This window comes from Citrus sinensis, chromosome 2 (genome assembly GCF_022201045.2).
Source record: "Citrus sinensis cultivar Valencia sweet orange chromosome 2, DVS_A1.0, whole genome shotgun sequence".
Taxonomy (NCBI): domain Eukaryota; kingdom Viridiplantae; phylum Streptophyta; class Magnoliopsida; order Sapindales; family Rutaceae; genus Citrus; species Citrus sinensis.
The window spans coordinates 6,528,139-6,548,927 of record NC_068557.1 but is presented as its reverse complement, the minus strand read 5'-3'; the positions used below and the strand labels follow the sequence as shown (position 1 = coordinate 6,548,927).

At 36.9% G+C, this 20,789-nt stretch overlaps 4 protein-coding genes across 5 annotated transcripts; all 4 read right to left on the bottom strand.

Annotated features, from left to right (window-relative positions):
- Window positions 1-1,794: 1,794 nt before the first annotated feature.
- LOC102627908 (T-complex protein 1 subunit eta) lies at window positions 1,795-8,069 on the bottom strand. Of its 2 annotated transcripts, none has more exons than XM_006470125.3 (13): window positions 7,839-8,069; window positions 7,334-7,720; window positions 7,013-7,216; window positions 6,122-6,291; window positions 5,876-6,011; window positions 5,316-5,432; window positions 5,109-5,228; window positions 4,930-5,028; window positions 4,709-4,798; window positions 3,671-3,758; window positions 3,201-3,289; window positions 3,046-3,120; window positions 1,795-2,145 (listed from the first exon to the last, which is right to left on the bottom strand). In XM_006470125.3, the coding sequence occupies exons 1-13, from the start codon at window positions 7,851-7,853 to the stop codon at window positions 2,062-2,064; spliced, it is 1,674 nt and encodes a 557-aa protein (XP_006470188.2). In that variant the 5' UTR covers window positions 7,854-8,069; the 3' UTR covers window positions 1,795-2,061. The 2 variants fall into 2 exon arrangements, with proteins under 2 accessions (XP_006470188.2, XP_024950966.2); XM_025095198.2 differs by lacking the exon at window positions 1,795-2,145 and adding an exon at window positions 2,676-2,946.
- A 1,410-nt stretch (window positions 8,070-9,479) lies between these two features.
- On the bottom strand, window positions 9,480-11,118 carry LOC102606922 (geranylgeranyl diphosphate reductase, chloroplastic-like). The gene has a single exon (XM_006470402.4). The coding sequence runs from the start codon at window positions 11,017-11,019 to the stop codon at window positions 9,658-9,660; it is 1,362 nt and encodes a 453-aa protein (XP_006470465.3). The 5' UTR covers window positions 11,020-11,118; the 3' UTR covers window positions 9,480-9,657.
- Window positions 11,119-11,980: 862 nt separating this feature from the next.
- On the bottom strand, window positions 11,981-15,563 carry LOC102628394 (GDSL esterase/lipase At5g37690-like). Its single transcript, XM_006470127.4, has 3 exons — window positions 15,088-15,563; window positions 13,400-14,032; window positions 11,981-12,512 (listed from the first exon to the last, which is right to left on the bottom strand). The coding sequence occupies exons 1-3, from the start codon at window positions 15,308-15,310 to the stop codon at window positions 12,268-12,270; spliced, it is 1,101 nt and encodes a 366-aa protein (XP_006470190.2). The 5' UTR covers window positions 15,311-15,563; the 3' UTR covers window positions 11,981-12,267.
- Window positions 15,564-17,036: 1,473 nt separating this feature from the next.
- Window positions 17,037-19,298, bottom strand: LOC102628695 (F-box/WD-40 repeat-containing protein At5g21040). The gene is made up of 2 exons (XM_006470128.4): window positions 19,134-19,298; window positions 17,037-18,929 (listed from the first exon to the last, which is right to left on the bottom strand). Exon 2 carries the CDS (start codon window positions 18,911-18,913, stop codon window positions 17,303-17,305), a length of 1,611 nt encoding a protein of 536 aa, XP_006470191.2. The 5' UTR covers window positions 18,914-18,929; window positions 19,134-19,298; the 3' UTR covers window positions 17,037-17,302.
- Between the last annotated feature and the right edge of the window lie 1,491 nt (window positions 19,299-20,789).

The window sequence follows — 20,789 nt, the reverse complement described above, 5'->3', positions numbered from 1 at the left end:
TTAGATTTTCCTTTCTTGTATAGGATTAGTCTTTAAACTAATAAATCAAAAAGAAAAATTATACTAATTCCTTGGGGACGAAGCATACGCGGTTTTTTTTTTTTTTTTTTTAACATACATAGAATGGACCAAGCCAACTATTGCTGCCCCTAGGCTTCGCACCAAAATGTTTAGAAAGTTTTGAGTACTGCCTAAACATAAAGATTCTTGGATTGTTAATTAAATAGGCCCATTAAAAAAAAATGTCCATAACTTAGAAACAAATTCTTCAATGTGATTGAATACTGATCACTTAATTATGATCAAATTATCATCATCATCAACACGTAATCTATGAAGAGCTACATTAATTTTAAGAGTAATGATACAGCCACAAACTCTTGTACAAATTTATTTTGTACAAACTGACGTGGCATTAATTCATTGGTTGAATGAAAATATAAATTAATAAAAACAAATCATGTGGGCCAAGTGATATTTAATTCAACCAATCTTATCATGCCACATCAGTTTGTACAAAATAAGTTTGTACAAGAGTTTGTGGTTGTATCATTACTCTAATTTTAATATATGAAAAATGTTTGAGAGAAATATTTCGACGAGACCAGACGTGATGAGCAAATATTTGGTGGCAGAGTTCTGCGAACAGGTGTGTCCTGTAAGAGCTTGGTAGCTGAGGAAAAGGAGCAGGAATATTCTGCTCGTCCACGAATATGCCATTCACGAGGCCGGATTTCCTGTTAGAGGCATAAGGCCATTCCTGCTAGGGGTCGAGGTGAGGAGACCCAGTCAACGGCAGTTGGCAAGACGTCCATTCCTATCCGAGAATCAAGGCACGAAGTCCATCTCCATCCACCCACAATGACGATAATGGGGCATCCACATCCCAGGGTGGGGAGAATAATGGGCGTGGACTACGGAAGACCGGGATTCAGAGGAAGCCTATAAAAAGGTAGCCAACGAAAGTAAAAGGATTAGAATTTTTACTATGAGAACTAAAAAAAGAGAGCTCTAAGAACTGAAACTAAGGAGAAGCCATAAGATTCGTGGCGAATATTCCCAGAACCTTCATATCTGACTTGAGCGTCGGAGAGTTTACGCCGAAAAAACAACCGGCGTACTCTGACCTGCTTTGTGTACGCAGGAACTTTTGGAGAAGAAACCTTACGAGGAGAGTCCTGGTCGTGGCAGAGTTGATCGAGCAGAATTCCTGGTCTTGGAAGAGAAGGCAACCAGAATCTCGCATCAACAAAAAAAATAAAAAATTAACCAACTCATAATCCCCCTGACAGAATTCTTAGCAACAGTGGTGCGACAGGCGCCCCCCAACAGTCCCCTAACAGAATTCGTGCTCTTTATCTTTAATTACGCTGGGGTTATAGTTTGTTAATAAAATTTAGCATTTTAATAATCGACCTATTTGAAAATATTGAAATAATCCTATAAATTTACGAAAGAATCGAACATGGACAAGTAGAATACACTCGACCTATTTGCAATGAGGAAATAAATTATTTTTTAAAAAAGGAAAGATTATAAAATACGGACTTATCTGCACAAAAAGCTGCCTTCTCGATGAACTGAGATTAACTGTTTAATAAGAGCAAACGAAGAAAATTCTTTATCTAAATAGTTGGAAAACAAAACAAATATGAGCCACTGCCGTAATTCTAACAAAATATCGATTGAATAAAATAAATAGTCAGTGTCAGATATGCCATCAAGGTTCTAAAAACAAAAGAGGGTTCCATTTTTTTGGCAGCAAGGGCAAGAAGAAACCAAAGGTCAAAAGAGTAGAAGAAAACCCATTTAACATAATAAAAACCACGGCCATAATTCCACAATGGGACAAAACTATAGTCTCGTTGGCTCGTTGCCTTCACCAAACAACAACAAACGCAAATGGCATAACTGGCTGAGGGTAACCACCAGTCTGTTAAATTTTCAATTACACTTGGAAACACAACATAGAGAGACTACAAAAGATGAGGAAAATCTAATCGAATCAGCACCCCCAATTCACCATCAAAAAAGACATTCAAGACTTGAAATATCGTAAGCTCATCGCCTGCGCATGCCCCTCCCACGACCACGCCCTCTGCCGCCCATGGCACTCGCGGCAGCTTCACCTTGTGCACTTTCAGACTGCATCATCAAACAACAGCAAGCCATCAGACACGCAGAACATTAACAAGGCAAAACTGTAATCGCCAGTTATTCATATTCATATTAGCTGATTCTTCAACCAAAAGAGCTAAATAGATGCTGAATAAGCAAATTAAGCAACTGCTAATATCTAGAACAAATTGTTTCAAGCACTGAGAACACATATCACGACAATGCAATGCAATATGTTATGGTTTCAAAAAAATCTTAATTAAAACATGGTTATGGCATGGAACATCATCATGGGGACACTTATTTGGCATCCTAGTGTAGGTCCTTATTAGTTAGTCATTTTGTCACTGGTCTTGCAATTACGCAGTTGTATTCAAGTCCGATTAAGCTTTTATCGATGGTCATTGCATCTTATTTTTATGAATTGGCTTTATCTATGGCTATTGTATCTTATTTTTCTGAAACGGCTTTATCTAGGCAATTGCAAATCATTGGTTACATGACAAGTTAGAGGCTTTAATAAGGTCTTTACAAGATTTTGGACAAGGTAGATCAAAATTCCCAAGTTTTACGCCCTTAGAATCCTGGTGTTTACAAGAAAGTAGTCAAATACATATCTCTGTCTCAGTAGAATTATAGAGAGTTGATTTCGTTGGGATTTGTGTTTAGTTACAGAGTTATACTAATTTTGCTAGACTAATCTTCTTGTCTCTATTTCTTCTAATTCTATCTTCTAGTTGTGTATATTCTTCTTACAATGGTTCTGCCTTCAGAGTGCTTCATTATATCTATCGCTCATCTTGCTCTTCTCTCCCTTATTCCTGATCTCTAACAAGTCCCCATCAAACCACAATCTTGACATATAAGAATGTTTACCAAATTTGGCATGAAAAACACTTTCAACAAAAAGATCTGTTTGCAGACTACCTTAGGGTTCTTTACTGTCTCATCCACACTCAAGATAAGGCATGCTGCCTCAGTAGCAGCATTTATAGCATTGATCTGCAACATTAAGCAACACCGTAAATATCAAAACAAATATGATATTCCCTGTTATCAAGAAATTGAAGATAGACAGTTACCTTGACAACTGCTGGCTCCCAGACAAAGTTAGCAAATGAATCTGCAATTCCACCAGTGTTGATATCCACTCCATAAGGGGCACCCTCACCTGTTAAAAAGCATACACAGTTTTAAGATTTTTTCCCCTCACCAACCGGTTGATAGGACTTGGAGACTAATTGTAATTTAGATTGTCTTGTTTTTTGAAAGGTGTAATTTAAAAATTAATATTACAAAAACATGAGCAAGCTACGTACCCCAGTACCCCAAAAAAAAATAAAAAAAAATTCCATGGAACCGTACATCGACAAAGACTTACTAAACATTTAAGAACCAGAATATATGGCCAGCAAAACAATTGGCTATCGATAACCACCGAACCAGGGAAAAGTTGGCACTGTATCCACATTTAGACACTTTGCATCGATTGGTTACACCAATTAATAAATTGATTGTCGTGACTCTAAATACAAATATAGAAAAGACTAACCAGTTGGAAGCGCATGTTTCTGTCTTAATTTATTCAGCACATCAGTAGCATCAAATCCAGCATTGTCACACAACTGGCGTGGGATAACCTGCATCATGAGGAAAAATATCTCATAAAAACTATCGATCAGATGTACTATTACTCTTTGAGAAAAGCACCAGCAAATCATCATCCCACAAAGGAGAAAAGAAAAAGATATATTCTGATATTTTTTAACTAGCATTTGCCTTAGCAGTTCCCAAGATATTGACACTTCTAATGTTATCCCATATGTAGAAGAAACTGATTTTTTTCACGTATAACAAGAAATGATGGAGGACCTAAAGAACCTAATAGATGTTAACTTTTTTCCCTGAAACACTTAAAAAAAAAAAGAACCAGATAACAGCATCATGACAAAGATGCTTACAAACATTATTCTTCAGTTAAATCAATCAAGATTCCCAAAGAAACTAGAATTTTCTTACTCGTATTATGAACTACGAGGCCATACAGTAGGAGGTGTTAGTGCAACCCAAAGCACCAAGAAGAACTTTGTTATGAGACATTAATTCTCCAAACTAAAGAGAGATAAATTATTGCATACTTAAAGACTTTTGCAAGCTCCAGCACCTCTGATGTTTCCAGTACGAGCAGTGGAGGAGTTTCTATTGATCGAAGAACGCTATTGCTTTGCTAAGTTTCTGGCTTGCAAAGATACTCAGGTACTCATGACCATTTAGACTCTAAATGTTTAAATACATAAGAAAATGAACATCAAATCCTAAGAAGAACAAAATTTATGAACTCAATTGTTAAGTTTGTTCTCTCTTTCTTTCTTCCTCCCCTTCCCCCCTTTGGCCCGGTCTGAGTCAACATTTGATTAATGTTATTAATGTTTTAGCCAAAGTTTATTCAAGACAACATTTAAGAAGTCTCATTTAAAAAAAAAAAAACCACCAAAGTTTCAACCACAAAGCACTATATAGCTCCTACGGATGGCCAAGCAAACAATACAATCTACATAAAACCTGAAACGTGAAATCCATCACCACCCACCTCGAGAGCTTTTGCATAAGAGTTGATAAAAAACTGAGACTTCCCGGCTATTGCGCGGGATTCCTGCCTCAAGTATTTACTTATCTCCATCTGCAACCAAAAACAACTCCTCAAGGCCGGAATACACTAAGAAGATACACTGTACCATGATAAATCATATCTGATAAAACCCTTCATCTGATACACTGTACCATGATAAATCATATATGATAAAACCTTACATCTATAGCACCACCACCAGCAACTACAGTGGAATTCTTCGTAGCTCTTCTAACAATCATAATTGCATCATGTAAACTCCTCTCGGCTTCTTCAATGAACTATGGTGGACCAACAAAAGTCGATTGTCAACATGATTGATGATACAAATAAGTCTCACACTATTTAAAAGTTGAAGTACCTGGTCAGCTCCACCACGAAGTACTATAGTAGCTGTCCTCCCTGATGGGCATCCACTAAAGATATTAAACCTCTCATTTCCAACTTGCCTTTCCTCAAAATGTTCACAAGTACCAAGAACCTAGAGGACAAAAATGTCCAACTTTCAATTCAGAAAAAAAAAATAATAATTTCGCCAAATGTATGTAAATGGATATGATAACATCACCTCATCAACAACATTGTTAACAGATGTCTGCACAGTTCCACCAGTTGCAGCAGCAACACGTAGCAGATCTTCTTCAGCCACACGACCAGCGCAGAAAATATCTCGGTCTGCAAAATACTGTGACAAACAAACCATAATATTTAGTGAAATATTTACATAAACCGTTCTACAAAGTCCATATTTACAGAAAGTAATATACATATATTAAAGATATAAAATAATGAATCTTCATAAACATGTTCAGATCATTTTCCAGCCAATTTCTTGTCAATGGAGGGGGGGTTATTTTCCCACCAATGCCCATTTCATCTACAAGCATCATGTTGAAACAGACCAACACAGCTAATGTTATGGGACATACACCCCACCTAAGACTACAACAGTTGTCTGGCTAAAATGGGTCAAAACCCTACTAACACTCAGGAATATTTGCATATTCGTCTTCATTTGTGTGAATACAAATATCCAAATCCTTTTTCCACATTTTTTTAATTGAACATAAATAAACAAACAATTAGAGTTGCAGGTGAAGTTTGAAACTAGGAAGGAAACTCAAAAACCTGCGTGGCTAGATCACCAATAGCAAGCCGTGAAAGAACAACTTTGGCCCCACTCTGTACACATTTATCCAACTTTTCATAAATGATATTCCATTCTGCATCAACAATTGATTGATACTGTGATGGATCTGAAAGTCTGCACCAGGTTGGGATAGAAAGATATTAATGGCAAGATAATTGTCAACAGGACAAGATAATTGCTCTTCTGGAAGGTGTATGCATATAGAGCAAACAAAACAAAATTACCTTATCTCAGCATTTTCTTTCTCAGATTTCAGTTCCAACTCAATGTTCAATAAGAGTATCTTTGGGTTTAAAAACTTCTTTGGTTGCTGTTCAAAGCCTGCATACGAAAATGTCTTCTTAAAAGCAACACCATTTACTAGAAAGGAATCCCGCATGGTACCACCTGGAACCTGTAGAAACAACCAATTTCCTGTCAGACTAGATTCAAAACATTATTTCCGGCCAATAACAATCTTACAAACAAGAATATTAAAGAGAATAAGGCTATAAAAACTTAAAACAAAAGAAAAACATAATGCCTTACAACATAAGAAATGGTCAACTTTAAATCAAGTATTTGTTTCTCATCCAAAAAATTGAAAATAATGGGGCCCAAAGTGTTAACTCATTTCCTATTGAAGTTCGGGTGAAGACAAGCAAAATAATAACAGAAAAATAAAATGTAGCAAGCTTATCATAATCGGCAACATTGAAAGATATTAATGGCGAGGGGGGATAATAAGAAGAAACAATGCCATAAAGCTTATCAAGAAATTGACAATCTATATTTCTTATCCCCAACCCTCTGTGCTGCAGATATCATCATGCCAGAACATAAAACTTATATGAACTTTTAAAATAAGAAGAAACACTACAAGCAACAGTTTAGCCTGCAACTTAGAAACAGGTCTCATGTAACTGACAAAATTATCTTAATATTTACTACCTGGAAACATAATGGCCATCCATAAGGTTCCTTTAGATACAATCCGAGATGCTGTTACATTCACCCTATGTGGTTTATTTTAACATGTAGGTTTGTTTTAACATGCAGAGCACATAGGTTATTGAAGAAATACAACAAATGAGGGACATATGCAAATATAGACAAAGAAACCAAAAATCCAATACCTTCTTGATTCCAATCATATTCAACCTATCACCATCGCCAATTGCACCAACAGCATCTACAACCATTGAAGCAAAAAACTCTTTTTCACCACCAATAAGTTTAGAAGAAAGCGTAGTGGCAGCACATTTTGACAATAGTCTTTTCTTCTCTTCTAAACTTTGACCCTCTATGCTTTTAGCCAATTCCTTGATCTTCTGAATCGCCTACAACCATAAAACCAAAGTAAAAAAAAAAAAATCAATAAAATTTCAAAAAATAAAAAATAAAAATGAAACCGAAAGGAAAATCGAAACAAGTTGGAACAATGGCTTATGGCATACCTTATAGCTGGCGTTGCGAAAACTCCTAATCAAATTCTGAGGGTGAACTCCATCCTCAATAAAAGGCTTGGCCTCCCTCAAGAACTCGGCCGCAAGCAGAACCACAGTGGTGGTACCGTCGCCGACTTCAGAGTCCTGAGACTTGGCGATGTCAACGAGAATCTTGGCGGCGGGATGGACGATGTCGAGAAGCTTCATGATGGTGGCGCCGTCGTTAGAGATGGTAACGGTGCCCTTGTCGTCGTGTATCAACTTGTCCATCCCTCTGGGGCCCAGCGTCGACCTCACCACATCAGCCACCGCCGTGCACGCGTTTATGTTGCTCACCAACTGAGCCTTTCCTTGCGACGTGTCGGTTCCTTCTTTCAATAAAATGATCTGCGGCTGCTGCTCGTTTCGTTTTTGTTAACACACATTTTTCGAAATAGTCAGTCACTGAAACATACACATACACGAGTAATCGTAAAGAGTGAGAGCATTTTAGCGTGTGTAAATTTGTACTTACCATCATGGCTGCCATTGTTGAGATTGAAATCGAAATGAAGTTTATGAGAGAACGCTAGGGTTTGATTTTTTTTTTTTTTACCCCTTACTCAAGTTCAATAACACTGACGAGATCCCAAGTGTGTACTGCGCAGTGACTAGTTGTTTCTAGTGATTGCTGTGACTTTGGGTTTAATTTATTGGAGGGATTGTCTTAGGGTTTATATACTCATGTCGTTTAAAGCCTACGAAGCATGACCGTCGCTGCACCAGCTTGATGATATCTCCAGTAATGTACTACAGGTTATTTTTGTAATTGCAACCAATTTTTACTTGCTTGCTTTTTTTTTTAATAATAAAAAAATTAAGCAAATTCCCTTAACAAATCAATTTGACTACTGTTCCTTTTAAAATTGCGGTTCAAATATCATAAATAATTTATTTTATAAATTTTGATTAAAAAATTAGTGTTTAATAAAATTTTTAAAAAATACTTATTTTATAGCTTCACTCTTTTTTAAAGATATTGTTAAAATAAGTAAAGGAGTACTTTTTATAAACAGATGATTAAATAAGTCATCACATGTTTTTTAAATTTCTATTGTGATTTTAATATTTTAACAAAATAATAATAATTTCTTATTTTTTCATAAATCCTAATATATAAATAAAAGATAATTTAAAATTATATTTATTTTAGTCATTATATAAACAACATTTTTACCTTAAATTTACCAAACATATATACTCTATTTTTTAAACTCCCAACAACCACAACAACATAATTTACCAAACTTCAATTTATTTATTTTTAGTTAGCAATGTATTTTTCTACATAATAGAAACAATTTATCTCATCAAACACCGCAATTCTGAAATGGCGTAAATGCATGTTTGGTATATCCTATCTAATAGCAAAAAATGCTTATTTAAACTTATAATCTCCTTTCAAAATTTTTCTTCTTGTTTAGGCGCCATTTAATAATCATTTATTTGAAAAGTTAGCATTTAAATTAAATTTGGTTTCATAAGTGATTATTACACAATGTGATTATCGAATAATCAATTTTATTATTGATTCTTAAAGGTAGGAAATTATAATTTCCAAAAGTTGATTATTTGATAATCCAATTATAAGTTACTATATGTCTCACTTTTACCCTCTCTAATTATTTTTTTACCCCAAAATAAACTTGTGTCAATATTTTAACTTTAATTAATTTATTAATTACGAAATATTTATTGGAATTTTATTAAATAAAGAAAAATAAGACTTAAACCAAACCATCTCCGGTGGAGAGCCACTTTCCGCCACCAACGAGATTCAAGCTTATGAAACAATGCCAGCATCGAAAAAATCGCAATCCAATGATCCATCCAACGGAGCAAATATGCTTCGGGTGCACGGAGGTGATAGCTACAACCTTCATCACACGTTGCGCGTGTAGCATGATTGGCCGCTCATGGCTGAAATGTGATGCTAGATTTGAGTAAATCGCGGTCTCAAGAGTTCGTCCGGCAATATCCGAAACTTTGACCCCATGTGCGACGAATTTGTTCACTATTTTCCAGCCGTCTCGAAACTAATGGTCTTATCGGAGAACTGGAATTTCAATGATGATGGGCAGTGCATCCAAAGGGGGCAACTTACGTCCCCAAGATCTACCTTTAAAATGGATTATTTTTATTACAAATGAAAACCTCTGTTAAGTTACTTGACTTCCATTGCAAAATGCAAATACAAATCAACAACCACCGCAAAATACTGGATTCAAAAGCCGAAAGGAAAAAGAAAATCAACCATGGGCCATTGTGACTTGGCATAAGCCAATTGCCCCACGTTACACCTTAAATTTGAAGGCCTCCATTTCCCTTCCAACAATATTGCACCTCATAAAACTCCCAATAGTTTTCATAACCATTTTGACATCTTGAAATCTACTGCCTTCAGCCAACTTCTTATACAAATAACTATCAAACGTCATTCTCTGCACGTATTCATCCCCGCACAACTCCACCAATGCTTCCCTCCCCACATTGCTTCCATAAAATACTCTCTGCAACAGATCCAGAAACCTGTACGTCATCAAATACTCGTCATCCCATTTTCTCAAATATTCCCTCTTCAAATCACTCTCGCTTATCATTGTATCTCCTCCTTCCGAAGCCTTCACTATTGCCTCCCCACAAATCCTCCCTGATTTTGCAGCAAAATAGATTCCTTCGCCCGAACATTTTGTCACGTAGCCAGCCGCGTCTCCTACGAGCGCCACGCGTCCCGACACCCGCACGCCACGTGGGTGTTCCGGTATCGGGTGGGCCTCCACTTTCATCACCCTCCCACCCTTGATCTTTTGCCTGACTCTTTCCCTGATCCCTCTTTGATAGAGTTTGATATCCTGCTTCGCGCGCACCGTGCCCGTGCCCACTGCCACGTGGTCGCATTTGGGGAACACCCACGCGTAAAAGTCGGGCGACACGTCGTTCCCCACGTACATCTCAGCGAGGTCTTTGTAGTATTCCATTTTATCGTCCGGCAGTTTGATTCTCTCCTGGAAAGCGATGGCGCACGTGTAACCTCCGGCTTTTATGGATTTGGCCACGCGGCTGTGCGCCCCGTCGGCGCCGACGATGACGTCGACGGCCAGAGTGCGCTTGGAGTTGTCGATCGTGTGGTGTACGACGTAGGGAGCGGTGGGGGAGGAAGAAGACGGGAGGTCGACGGCCGTGACGAGAGCGTGGAGGAGGTGGGCGCCGCGTGACTGGGCGCGCGAGCGGAGGAAGGAATCCAGCACTTCGCGGCGGAGCATGGGGATGTACTCGTCGGGTTTGAGAGTCTTTGCACCGAAATCGACGGTGAGGTTAGAGGGGGAGATGATCTTCATCCTGGTGACGTGGCGGTCGATGAGGTGGAGGGGGATCGAGAACTCTTCTAGCATGCACAGAGGGATGGCCCCGCCGCATGGCTTGGCGGTCGAAGGGCTGCGCTCGAAGAGGAAAGTCTCAACTCCGCCCGCCGCCAGAGCCTCCGCCGCGGAGGATCCAGCTGGGCCTCCGCCTATCACGGCGGCGCGCAGCTTGCGGCCTGGGAGAGGCGCGTTGGCTGTGATGGCGAGACAGGCACGACGAGGCTTGTGTGATTTTCTGGTCAAGAGAGGAGAGAAGAAGGTGGCGGCGTGGGAGTGAGGTAGTGAATGCGCCATTGAAATGCAAAGAACAAGTGAGTTGAGCCTTGAGACTGTATTAGTGTATTTGTATTTGTTGCAGTTGCTCGCCTTACTTTTTTTACTGGAGTGGGAATTTTGAGGAGTTGAAATCTTTGGATTAGGAGTGTGGAGTGAGAGTGAGAGTAGGGTGTTTATTTAGACTAAATAAAAGTATGAATTGTCAATCAGAATTCTAATTATTTGTTTACTTTATCTTAGATTGAGAGTAAATTATTTTAAATTATAATTTTATCCTTATGTACAGAATTATAATTTGTAATTAAAAAATTAATAAAAAATATATTTGGAAAATAAAATAAATATTTTATTATATTTATAAATTAATAATAATTACTAATATTCTTAATTATGTAAATCATAATTTTTTATTATTTTAATTTAAATTATGTGAATAAAAATTATTAATAATAGCAACACAAATAAAATATTATTATTGATAATATAGTACAAAATTAATATTTTTTAGAATAAAATATTTATTATTATTAATTAAATAAATAAATAATATTTATTAAAATTAATGTTTAATATTATTAATTTAAATATAATATTTATTTATTTTTATTTTATTAAATTTAATAAAATAAATATGATATAATTATTATTTTTAATAAATATGATATTATTTATTTTATTAAATATGATATTATTTATTTATTTATTTTATTAAATATTATTTATTTATTTTAATTATAAGGATAAAATAGGAAGAGGGGGGAGTGGATTCTCACTCCCACCTCTCTCCATGGGAGTGGGAATCCCACTCCCCACTCCAAAATTAGGTGGGACCCACGGATTCCCACTCCCACTCCTCCCTTTTTTAAGGTAAGTAAACACTGGAGTGGAAGAAATTCACACTCCATACTCCCACTTTAAAAAGTAAACACTACCTTAGTATAGACTACAGAGTAAAGAGAGTGAGTGGAGCAAAGTGAAATTAATATTTTAATCTGATGAAAAGTGATATTATTATTTTAATCTGATGGGCACTTTTGATTTGTTTTTTCCTATCAAGACTCTTTCAAGAACCTTTTTTTTTGTTTTTTGTCCCAACAATTTGTCAAAAGACAACTGCATTAACATTGATGCATGTCTATGCAAATTTACATTTGAGCATTTTCAATTTACAGTATGACAGACAACATGTAGTAAAATTGTTGCTGCACCAATTAAAAGCTATTTTAGATTTTGCTGTTAAAGCATACATCTGCAACGTGCCTGCTCTCAGTCGGAATGTGACGGTGTTGTGAAGACAAGGGCCCGGACGGAGATGGGGCGACAAATATCAAACAGAGGTCGGCCTGACCAGGCTGAATCGGCAAGCAAGGCGTTGACAGCTTTTGTAGGGTTGTAGAGATCCCACCAGATATAATCAGAATCTCGCTCGCAAGCCATCTCTACAGAAAGGCATCCGATCATTGCACCATACAAACCAAGACCACAGCAGGCAGTCTTTGGATCCTCAAATCCTGCATTCATGACCAACAAAATTATATTATCAACAATTACTCATTTCAGAAAGTTAGGGATAGCATTCCTCGACTCCTCTGCTTACTTCTCATCAGATGAGTTCCTGATTTCCTCCTATACACCGATCTCATGTATCAAGAATAAAAGAAACTTGAATTTTAGCACATAAAATCTAAACAAACAGAGTACCATGCTGTTAACTCATCTGTTCTGATGGTCATTTGATATGGACTATTTGCCAAAGAGTGGCAATCAGCTTATGTATCCAGATTCCAAATTAATGCAGAAAACTAAGCGAGATGGAACCAAGCGTGTGTGGCTATATCCAGGTAATGAGTCTCGAAGCTCTATTCTTGACAGTTAGAGGACTGTATCTGAAAATTCCAAGGGTATATAAAATCATGTGTCTGTATTTTTTTTGCAAAATTTATCAAACATAATGCCGTGATCCTTGGAACAAAGTGATCCATGATTACCACGAAAGCATTAGGTTCACTTTTCAAATACTAACTAGAACCTGTGAGATTGTACCACCTCCATGGTTCTTTCTAACTGCCAGCTATCAGACAAGTCTGTCATCCACACAGTCTGCTCACTGAAGTTAATATTGTACAGTTTACTTGCTAACATTCTTAGACTAGAATTATTTATTTTAAGCACAACTTGAGGGACAAACATGGAAGGAAGCAGTTGTGGAATTATGAATTCATCAACCTAATTTAAGCTAACCAGATTTTATTTAGCAGCAGAATTTCTCTGAGTCAATCAAAATTTAGAAGACAGAAGGTAAGTCAGACAGGCATTATTTGTGTTAGGGCTTCCATATGACTTGTAGCACCTTTAAATTAAATTCCTTCAATAAACAAGTGTAGAAAGGAGTTCATACCATAATATTGGGGATTGTTCATCATCTGCATAATTCCTTGGTATATATCACAGAAGATTATATGAGCATTAGGTAACTCTGAGTTCAGGTTGATAATGCGCTCTTCTAGCATTGTATTGTATTGCAAAATCAGCTCATTGACTTCGGCCACACAGCCCTTTCCCTCATCATCTCCAGCAGTAGAATTACGCCACTCCCAAACAATACGTGGTGTGCATCCCAAAGGCAGTATTCCCATGCATATGATCCTATGCACATTCGCATCGTACAGGTCTCTCATAACATTTACCATCTGGTCCACCAAAATACTAGCAAATTCTAGGCCACTGTACTTGCCCATTACACCTGAGGAGCTTTGGAGAAAGAGGTCAAGGTAGTCATCTTTGCCAAATGAAAGGTAAAATACGGAGGATTCAATGATATCTTTAGCACTCCCCTCGCCGAGTTCCAGCTGCAAAAGCTGAAAGGTCTCAAACACTTGGCGTAGCTGTTGATTAAGAGACTGATGGCTCTGGCTGCTAGGATTCATGATTGTTGCTTGGGCTGAACCATAATTCAAACCACTTAATAGTCCGTTTATTGATCCATTCTGGCTGTAGAATGGTGGAGGATATGGTAAGCCCTTTTTTTTAGCTGCATTGATAATACAATTACAGTAATTAGCACAACAACAAACAAAACAGGTTGAGCTAGAGTTCATAGTAATGAAGACAAGCAAAATTAAAATGTTAAGAGGGAAATATGAGATCATGAATTCCCACTGTTCCAAAATTACTAAGGTTCACACTTCACAGAAAATTAAATCATTTAGACTAAGACTACCCCGACTCTTATTGTCATAATATAAAGAAAATAAGAAAAAATTAAGCAGCTTCAATTTTATTAGGTAGAACTAAGCAATAATACTTCTAAAAGTAGCTAAAGCATATAAAGCTGGAAGTATAATTGGAGAAGAAACAGGTAATGTATCCGTATTTCAGTCAAGGCCTGATCTTAAAGCTACAATAGCATTCGTGATGAACCATGCACATTAAGTGGAACAAGTGAGCGCCACAATAAATCTTATACCAACCAAATTAAGCAAATATGAAATGAAAACACTTTAACAGCTTTCCTCCTCTCGTGAAAGGCTTCTTTCCCGAAAATTCAGACAATCTCTCCATAAAAAATGTGACTGTAATTGTTCATTAGTCTTCTGATCTGAGCCTATGTAAGCAGCAAATTTTTTTTTGGGTCTAAAATCTAAATGTTGTTTGCAACCACACCGATGATTTACCTAAAATCAATTCCCTTCAATTGGACTGTTTATGATTTCTCTATGAAAAATATGGGTTCAAAGAAGCTAACCTGAATTAGCTTCCTATTAGAAGAACGAGTTCATAGTAGGCGCGTTTAAAGAGCGAAATTACAGCCAATAACCCCAGTCAAGACAAGAAAATGCAAAGAGAATTTTTTAGTCCAATTTTTCTCAGCATTTCACAAATGTGCTTCCCAGAAAGCACGGCTGCTTTAGAAATCAATTGAACTACTACTATTATTTATCAAAAAGTGATTTTCAAGAAAGCCAATAACCCATTACAAACCAAAGACGCCACTAATACATACAAATTGAAGAAAATAAAATCATTTAAAAAAAAACAAGAATCAAGAAACGGAGTAAACACTAGAGAGAGAGAAAGAGAAGTTACCGAGAAGATGGGGAAGGAGAGTGGAATCGGACCCATTATAACAGGGAATCAAAGAAAGATTGTGATGAAGAATTGGGTAAAAGAGCGTGTTTTCTCCACAATCAACTGAAGAATCACCCAGCACGTTAAACGACGTCACATTGTTTCCTGCTACACTAGTGCTGGCAGTCATACTCACCATCAAAAAACTTGCAACGAGAACAAGTGATGTCTCTCTCTTCATTCTTCCTGTATCTTTCTCCAGCTTTTCAGAAAAATCTCTTACCACGTTTCTTTTGCTTTCATTTTAGTGAACTAACAAATTAGCTGTGCCTGCTGTGCAGCGTTTTGATTATTTTTGTTAGCGGGAGCGGTCAGGGAAGGGAACAAGTTTGTTTGACAAAGCGCTTTCGGATTCGGAGGTTGTAATCGGATCGGGTTGGGATGAAAAATGATGAGTAAAAATAAAAAGAAAATGTGCCTTGACCACGCTAGTGCAATTCCCTTGTAACAAGTCCTCAAATAAAATTATTACATTGTAAATTTTTTATTAAAATTGTTCACCAAAACCATGAACTAGGTTTTATTAATTTATTCCTTTTAACTTCTATGTTTTTTTAGGTAAATTAAGGAGTTCATACCCATGATAGATTCCTCAAATTCATGAACACTTTTCTTCTTTTTCTTATATTTTATATTATCTTTTAAAAAATAACAGATGAAAACAAAAAAACACAAATCAATTTTTTAACTCTCAACTTAAAACGAACTAATTGGCCACAAATTCACTTCGACGGGCCCCTTGGGGCATTAACATTATTTTTTCTCACGTCTTTTGCTGCAAACTCTTTTCTGTTATCGCTTCTAACGAACAATAACACCAAATTGGCGATTCACTACCCACCTTCTAAGAGAATTGGACTTCATGGAATTGAAAGCTCTCAAATCTTAATTAGTTACATTTTTTTTCAAATAATTTGCTCAACAATGTCTGATGGATCACATACATGGGTCAATAGCCACTATTTTCCCCTTTTCTTGTTTTCTCTGTTTACAATCTAATTGACAAAAACACCGAAAAGGGTCTAGGGTGAACTGAAAAAATATGTAAACGAAAACTTATTTCGTTATGCCTCCAGACTTTTCAGAAATTGTAAGCTAAAGCTGTTCAAAAGCCAATAAAAAATCTCAATTTGTGAGCGCGAAAATTGCACACTATATATGCATAGTCCAACAAATCAACACCAATCATCTATACCAGAAATCCAATATCCAGAGACTCAATTTAGCCGCAATTAGATCACCTTATCAGCTGTAAAGGAAGTAATTTTTCCCACGTCTTCATTCAGCTTTGAGGTGCTGGTGCTAAAACATGAAATTCTATGCTCACCAACATAAATAATAACCCTAGTTTCCCACAAGGGCATAATGAGAGGGAAAGGGACAAGTCAAGAATCAAGGTACTAGTACAGATAAGAAATAACCGAATAAGCATCAAGATGATGGTGATCCCAAAGAGAAAAAAAAAAAAAAAAAAAAAAACAAAGATGATAACAAAGAAGTACGACCACAAATGGCATTCAATCTGCGGCCTCTATTCTTAAATTTTCTAGTCCTTCAGAAATAGGCTTGGAATTAGCCAATTGTGTCTATACCTTATATCACACACATATAAGTTCAGTATCTAATAAAATCAAATCGCTCGAACTCCATCAAAAGTTTTATGTCCAATATTAACTCAGAAGCTTTACCTCTTAGTTGGGACTAAATTAACTGTGTAGCTAAATTATCATTAAATGAGATAAATGTTAAACCACAGAATGACTAGAATGCATTTCTTCGCCAATGATTTATCTATGGCACATTCTCTTGATAAAATGATTGCAGACATTAGTGAATGCCAATTACAAATATCAAACGATTTCCCCAAAAAAAAAGATATATTTATTTTAAGAAGCACCTCCACAACATGGGAAAAAAAAAACATATAACCTCTTGCATACGAAGGGAAATGAAGAGCATTTTGAATGGCATAGCAAGGAGCATCATGATCAGCTTGTCTGTTAACTACTATGAAATAAACTACGTCTAATATTCAAACATCTAAGTAAAAGAATACCACATTAGTGGTGTCCAGAAGCATATTGAAACATACAATGTATAATCTGCTACACAAATTACCCAAGACGAATAGCCTAGTGATGGCTAGAAGCATGTGGCTATTACGATCAGCTTACTAAGCCTTCAGCTTGCCACTCATCCCACGCTTATTGTGCCAAACACTTCTCCTATTGCCATTCATTGGGTTCTTCTTGGCTGCAACTGAACATTGATCAGTCCGACCACCCTTACTACTCATCTCTGTCTGAAGTTTACGCCTCCTCATCCTATTCTCCAATCGTATTCCTCTAAGAGCACGGGCCCTCCTCTCAATTTCAAATGCTTGTGAAAAATTCCAAATCCTAACAATGCCTTCCTCACCACCACATACTATACGATCAGCACCAATGTCCACTGATAATAAATTGCACTCAAACCCATGCAACATTCTCTGAGGTGGCTCCACTTCAATAACCCTTGAAACCCTCTTCCCTGATGTATGCCTGCCGCTCCTTAACAACTTTCTCACATCAATCAGCGAAAGCTTTCCGTCACCAGCAGCTGAGACAAGCCAAGGAAACTCAAATGCAAGAGAATTAACAGGTCCTGTATGAGGAATCCATGTAGCAACTAGCAAAACATTAGCTTCAGTACAATCATTAATGATCTCATACATGTGTATGGCTCCATCCTCCCCACCTGTGAAAAGAAAATCTCCAGTATGGCTTCTTGCCAATGACTTAGTGTTACCAACATGGGCACCATTAACAACAGTCAGTAGACAACCACCGATAGTATCCCAAATATACACATCAGAACCTGACGTACTAGCAACTGTAGTGTCATGCGGTGCAAGACCATAAACCCAGTCACTATGTCGCAAGACCTTTAGGCACTTGAGTAAAGCACGATCCCATACACGCACAGTCATGTCCCATGAACCACTATAAATTCTAGTTAGATCCAATGCAAGGGATGTTATTGGTCCTTCATGCTCCCAAAGCCGAAACTGAGTGTTCTGTTTCTCCGAACCACTAATGTCAAACAAATGTGGGAGGACCTCAACTGCTCTCCAACAATGAATAAATCCATCGGTACCCCCAGCAACCAAGAGCTTCTTATCCGCAGCAACCGCTCTAATAGTGCAACCAAGTGGCTTTGAAGATGCAATCGAAAACCCATCCTCCAAATGCCACATTCGAACAATTGAGTCGTACCCAGAGGTAAACAAAAGCTTTGCTGAAGCCAAAACGAAAACTGTGAGAACAGCTTCTGTGTGGCCATACAGAACATCAATGCTATACCGACCAAGGAAAGTCTTACTCCTAAACTCTCTCTCCACAAACAGTTCCTTCCAAGACTTGTCATCCGAAAACCCAGCACCCAACGGGGCAGACGCTATCGGAAGCCCCCATCTCTCACAATAAAATTCCTTCCAAGCATGGTGGTCAGATGCTAACCTATGGAGAATTGGGGATACACACGAAACTATACCTAGCTCTTTAGGATCAAGGCAATTGAGGATCTCACTTATCAACGCCGGGGGAAGGTCAGTTATTGTTGACCGATGAAGATTCGATAAAACATCATTACACGGCAATTGTTTAGATTCCAAAGTGGATTTTGTAGCTTCAATCTCAAAATTCAAATTGTTTAACTCAGATTCAATTTGTGAAAGTAAACTATCTTCAACAGAGTTAGTCAAATCCTTCGAAACTCGAGTGACGCGTTGGCATTCAAATGCCATAAAATAAATCGATGCCCTAAAATTGAAAAACTAAAGAGTTAGAATCTGAATCCCTAGAAAAACCAGAACAGAAACCCTAGAATTAGTCCTGATTAAAATGCGATATTAAAATTTAAAGCAGAAAAATGGAGAAAGATCCAAGGAATAAAGGAACCGCAAAAAAAAAAGAGTTAAATTCGGGAAAAAAAAATTAAGAACGATATTTGGGCATTAAAGTTACCTCTACTAGTTATTAAATTCGCGATTAGCGATCTGCGAAGCAGAAAAATGATGAAGTGCTTGTTTCGCTTAATTTATTTTAGGGGCTTTTATAGCAAAGGAGAGAAAAGAGTCCGGGTTCAAACGGCGGATTTGGAAGCGAAGAACAATCACCGTTCAGTGGACAACGAATCAGACGGTTAGGATGAGGTGAGCGAGACTAATAGAATGGTACCAGCCGTAGGATTAATAACTGAGGAGTGTATATCCGACGGTGATAATTAACAGGAGAAATTTGACTCAATGATTAATCTTGTTTTCCTTTGTGTTTTATTCTAATATTTTATGCTGTAATGTGCACGTGTAAAACATGAGAAGTTTTGCTTCAACCTAAACACACGCTTATTTCCAACAAAGTTAAATTTTCTTAATAAAATTGAACATTTTTTTTTTCATTTCTATTCAAATGAACCATTTCATCTAATGTCTGACTTATGAATAACATTCAAATCCAACGACTAATATACTCACTTTATTTATTTTTATTTTCTTGTTACAAGAGACTTCGTAGAGTACTTGTATTTCTTAATATAAATTTTTGCTTTAGCCCAAGCACCCGCGTGTTTCCAACAAAAATTAAATTTTGCTAACAATCTCTTAACAAGTTCATGTTTTATTTCTGTTCAAAATATATCTATTTGATCCAATTTGTGACTTTTGAGTAATATTCAAATCAATGACTATACTTTTGCTTTTAATAAAAGGCCTCATATAGTACTTTTGCTGCTCTCCCAAAAGCATTTCCTCTTAGTTAACAAGAATAGTGTATATATATATATAGGATTCTCTAAGTTACATGCATGTATCTTATCATTATATACTTTTATATATATATATATATATATATACCAGAAGGAAATAGGATCGAAGGATGGATGTGCTTTCGTTGGATCTCAGTATTAAGACTTTAAATTAAACAATTAATGGATCGGTTTTTCCAAATTTTAAAATAAGTTACCAGCTTTGAAATTAAGTAGATTTGCTTTGGATCATACAATGTTCAAACAAATTTGAACGCGGTTAGTCAATTTTAATAACTAATTGATACGTGGCGTTGTTAGACCAGATCGATGCTACACAGAGTGAAGCCTTTGGACCCAGATCTGACTTAGAACAGATCAATAGCCCGCACGTTCGGGTTTCCAGCCGATATACCAAATCAGTTTTAGTTTACCAAATAGAGTTAAGTTGCTTTAAACGTGGTCGATTCTTTTTATTTGGCTATTATCAGATTTAGATTAGGTTCTTTTAAAGGTTTGGGTACATACACAGTACCAGATCCGGATCCCGGAAATGGTGCTCTGAAGGAATGGAGGGAGAAGAGAAGATTTACAACTGAGGATCGAGATCCGGTCTCTTTGCCTCAGAGGAATGTAGAATTTATATGGCAGATCTGATACAGATCAGTCTGCAAGCATGCTTTGAAAAGAAAAGTGCTTTGAAAATAAATTGCTGGAATTTAAATGTGCATAAAATTAAATTGCAGAAAAGTAAATGCTTTAAAGTAAATTGCGAAAATTTAAATTACATTAAACTTTAAAAATTTAAAGGACTGAATTTAAACATACATCTTTGCTTTCTGGCTTTACAAATTTTCAAATCTTTCCAGAAGGGAAGA

Bases quoted from the DNA above. Each gene is read 5' to 3' on its own strand.
- LOC102628695 (XM_006470128.4), bottom strand. From the start codon at position 18,913: ATGGCATTTGAATGCCAACGCGTCACTCGAGTTTCGAAGGATTTGACT.
- LOC102627908 (XM_006470125.3), bottom strand. The intron at 3,290-3,670 runs GTTAGTCTTTTC...GCTTTTTAACAG, and splicing joins GAAACATGCGCTTCCAACTG to GTGAGGGTGCCCCTTATGGA. The intron at 3,121-3,200 runs GTAACTGTCTAT...TTAATGTTGCAG, and splicing joins GGGAGCCAGCAGTTGTCAAG to ATCAATGCTATAAATGCTGC.
- LOC102606922 (XM_006470402.4), bottom strand. From the start codon at position 11,019: ATGGCGCATTCACTACCTCACTCCCACGCCGCCACCTTCTTCTCTCCT.
- LOC102628394 (XM_006470127.4), bottom strand. From the start codon at position 15,310: ATGAAGAGAGAGACATCACTTGTTCTCGTTGCAAGTTTTTTGATGGTG. The intron at 14,033-15,087 runs GTAACTTCTCTT...TTATCAATGCAG, and splicing joins TCTCCTTCCCCATCTTCTCG to CTAAAAAAAAGGGCTTACCA. The intron at 12,513-13,399 runs GTATGAACTCCT...TCATGAATGCAG, and splicing joins GAACAATCCCCAATATTATG to GATTTGAGGATCCAAAGACT.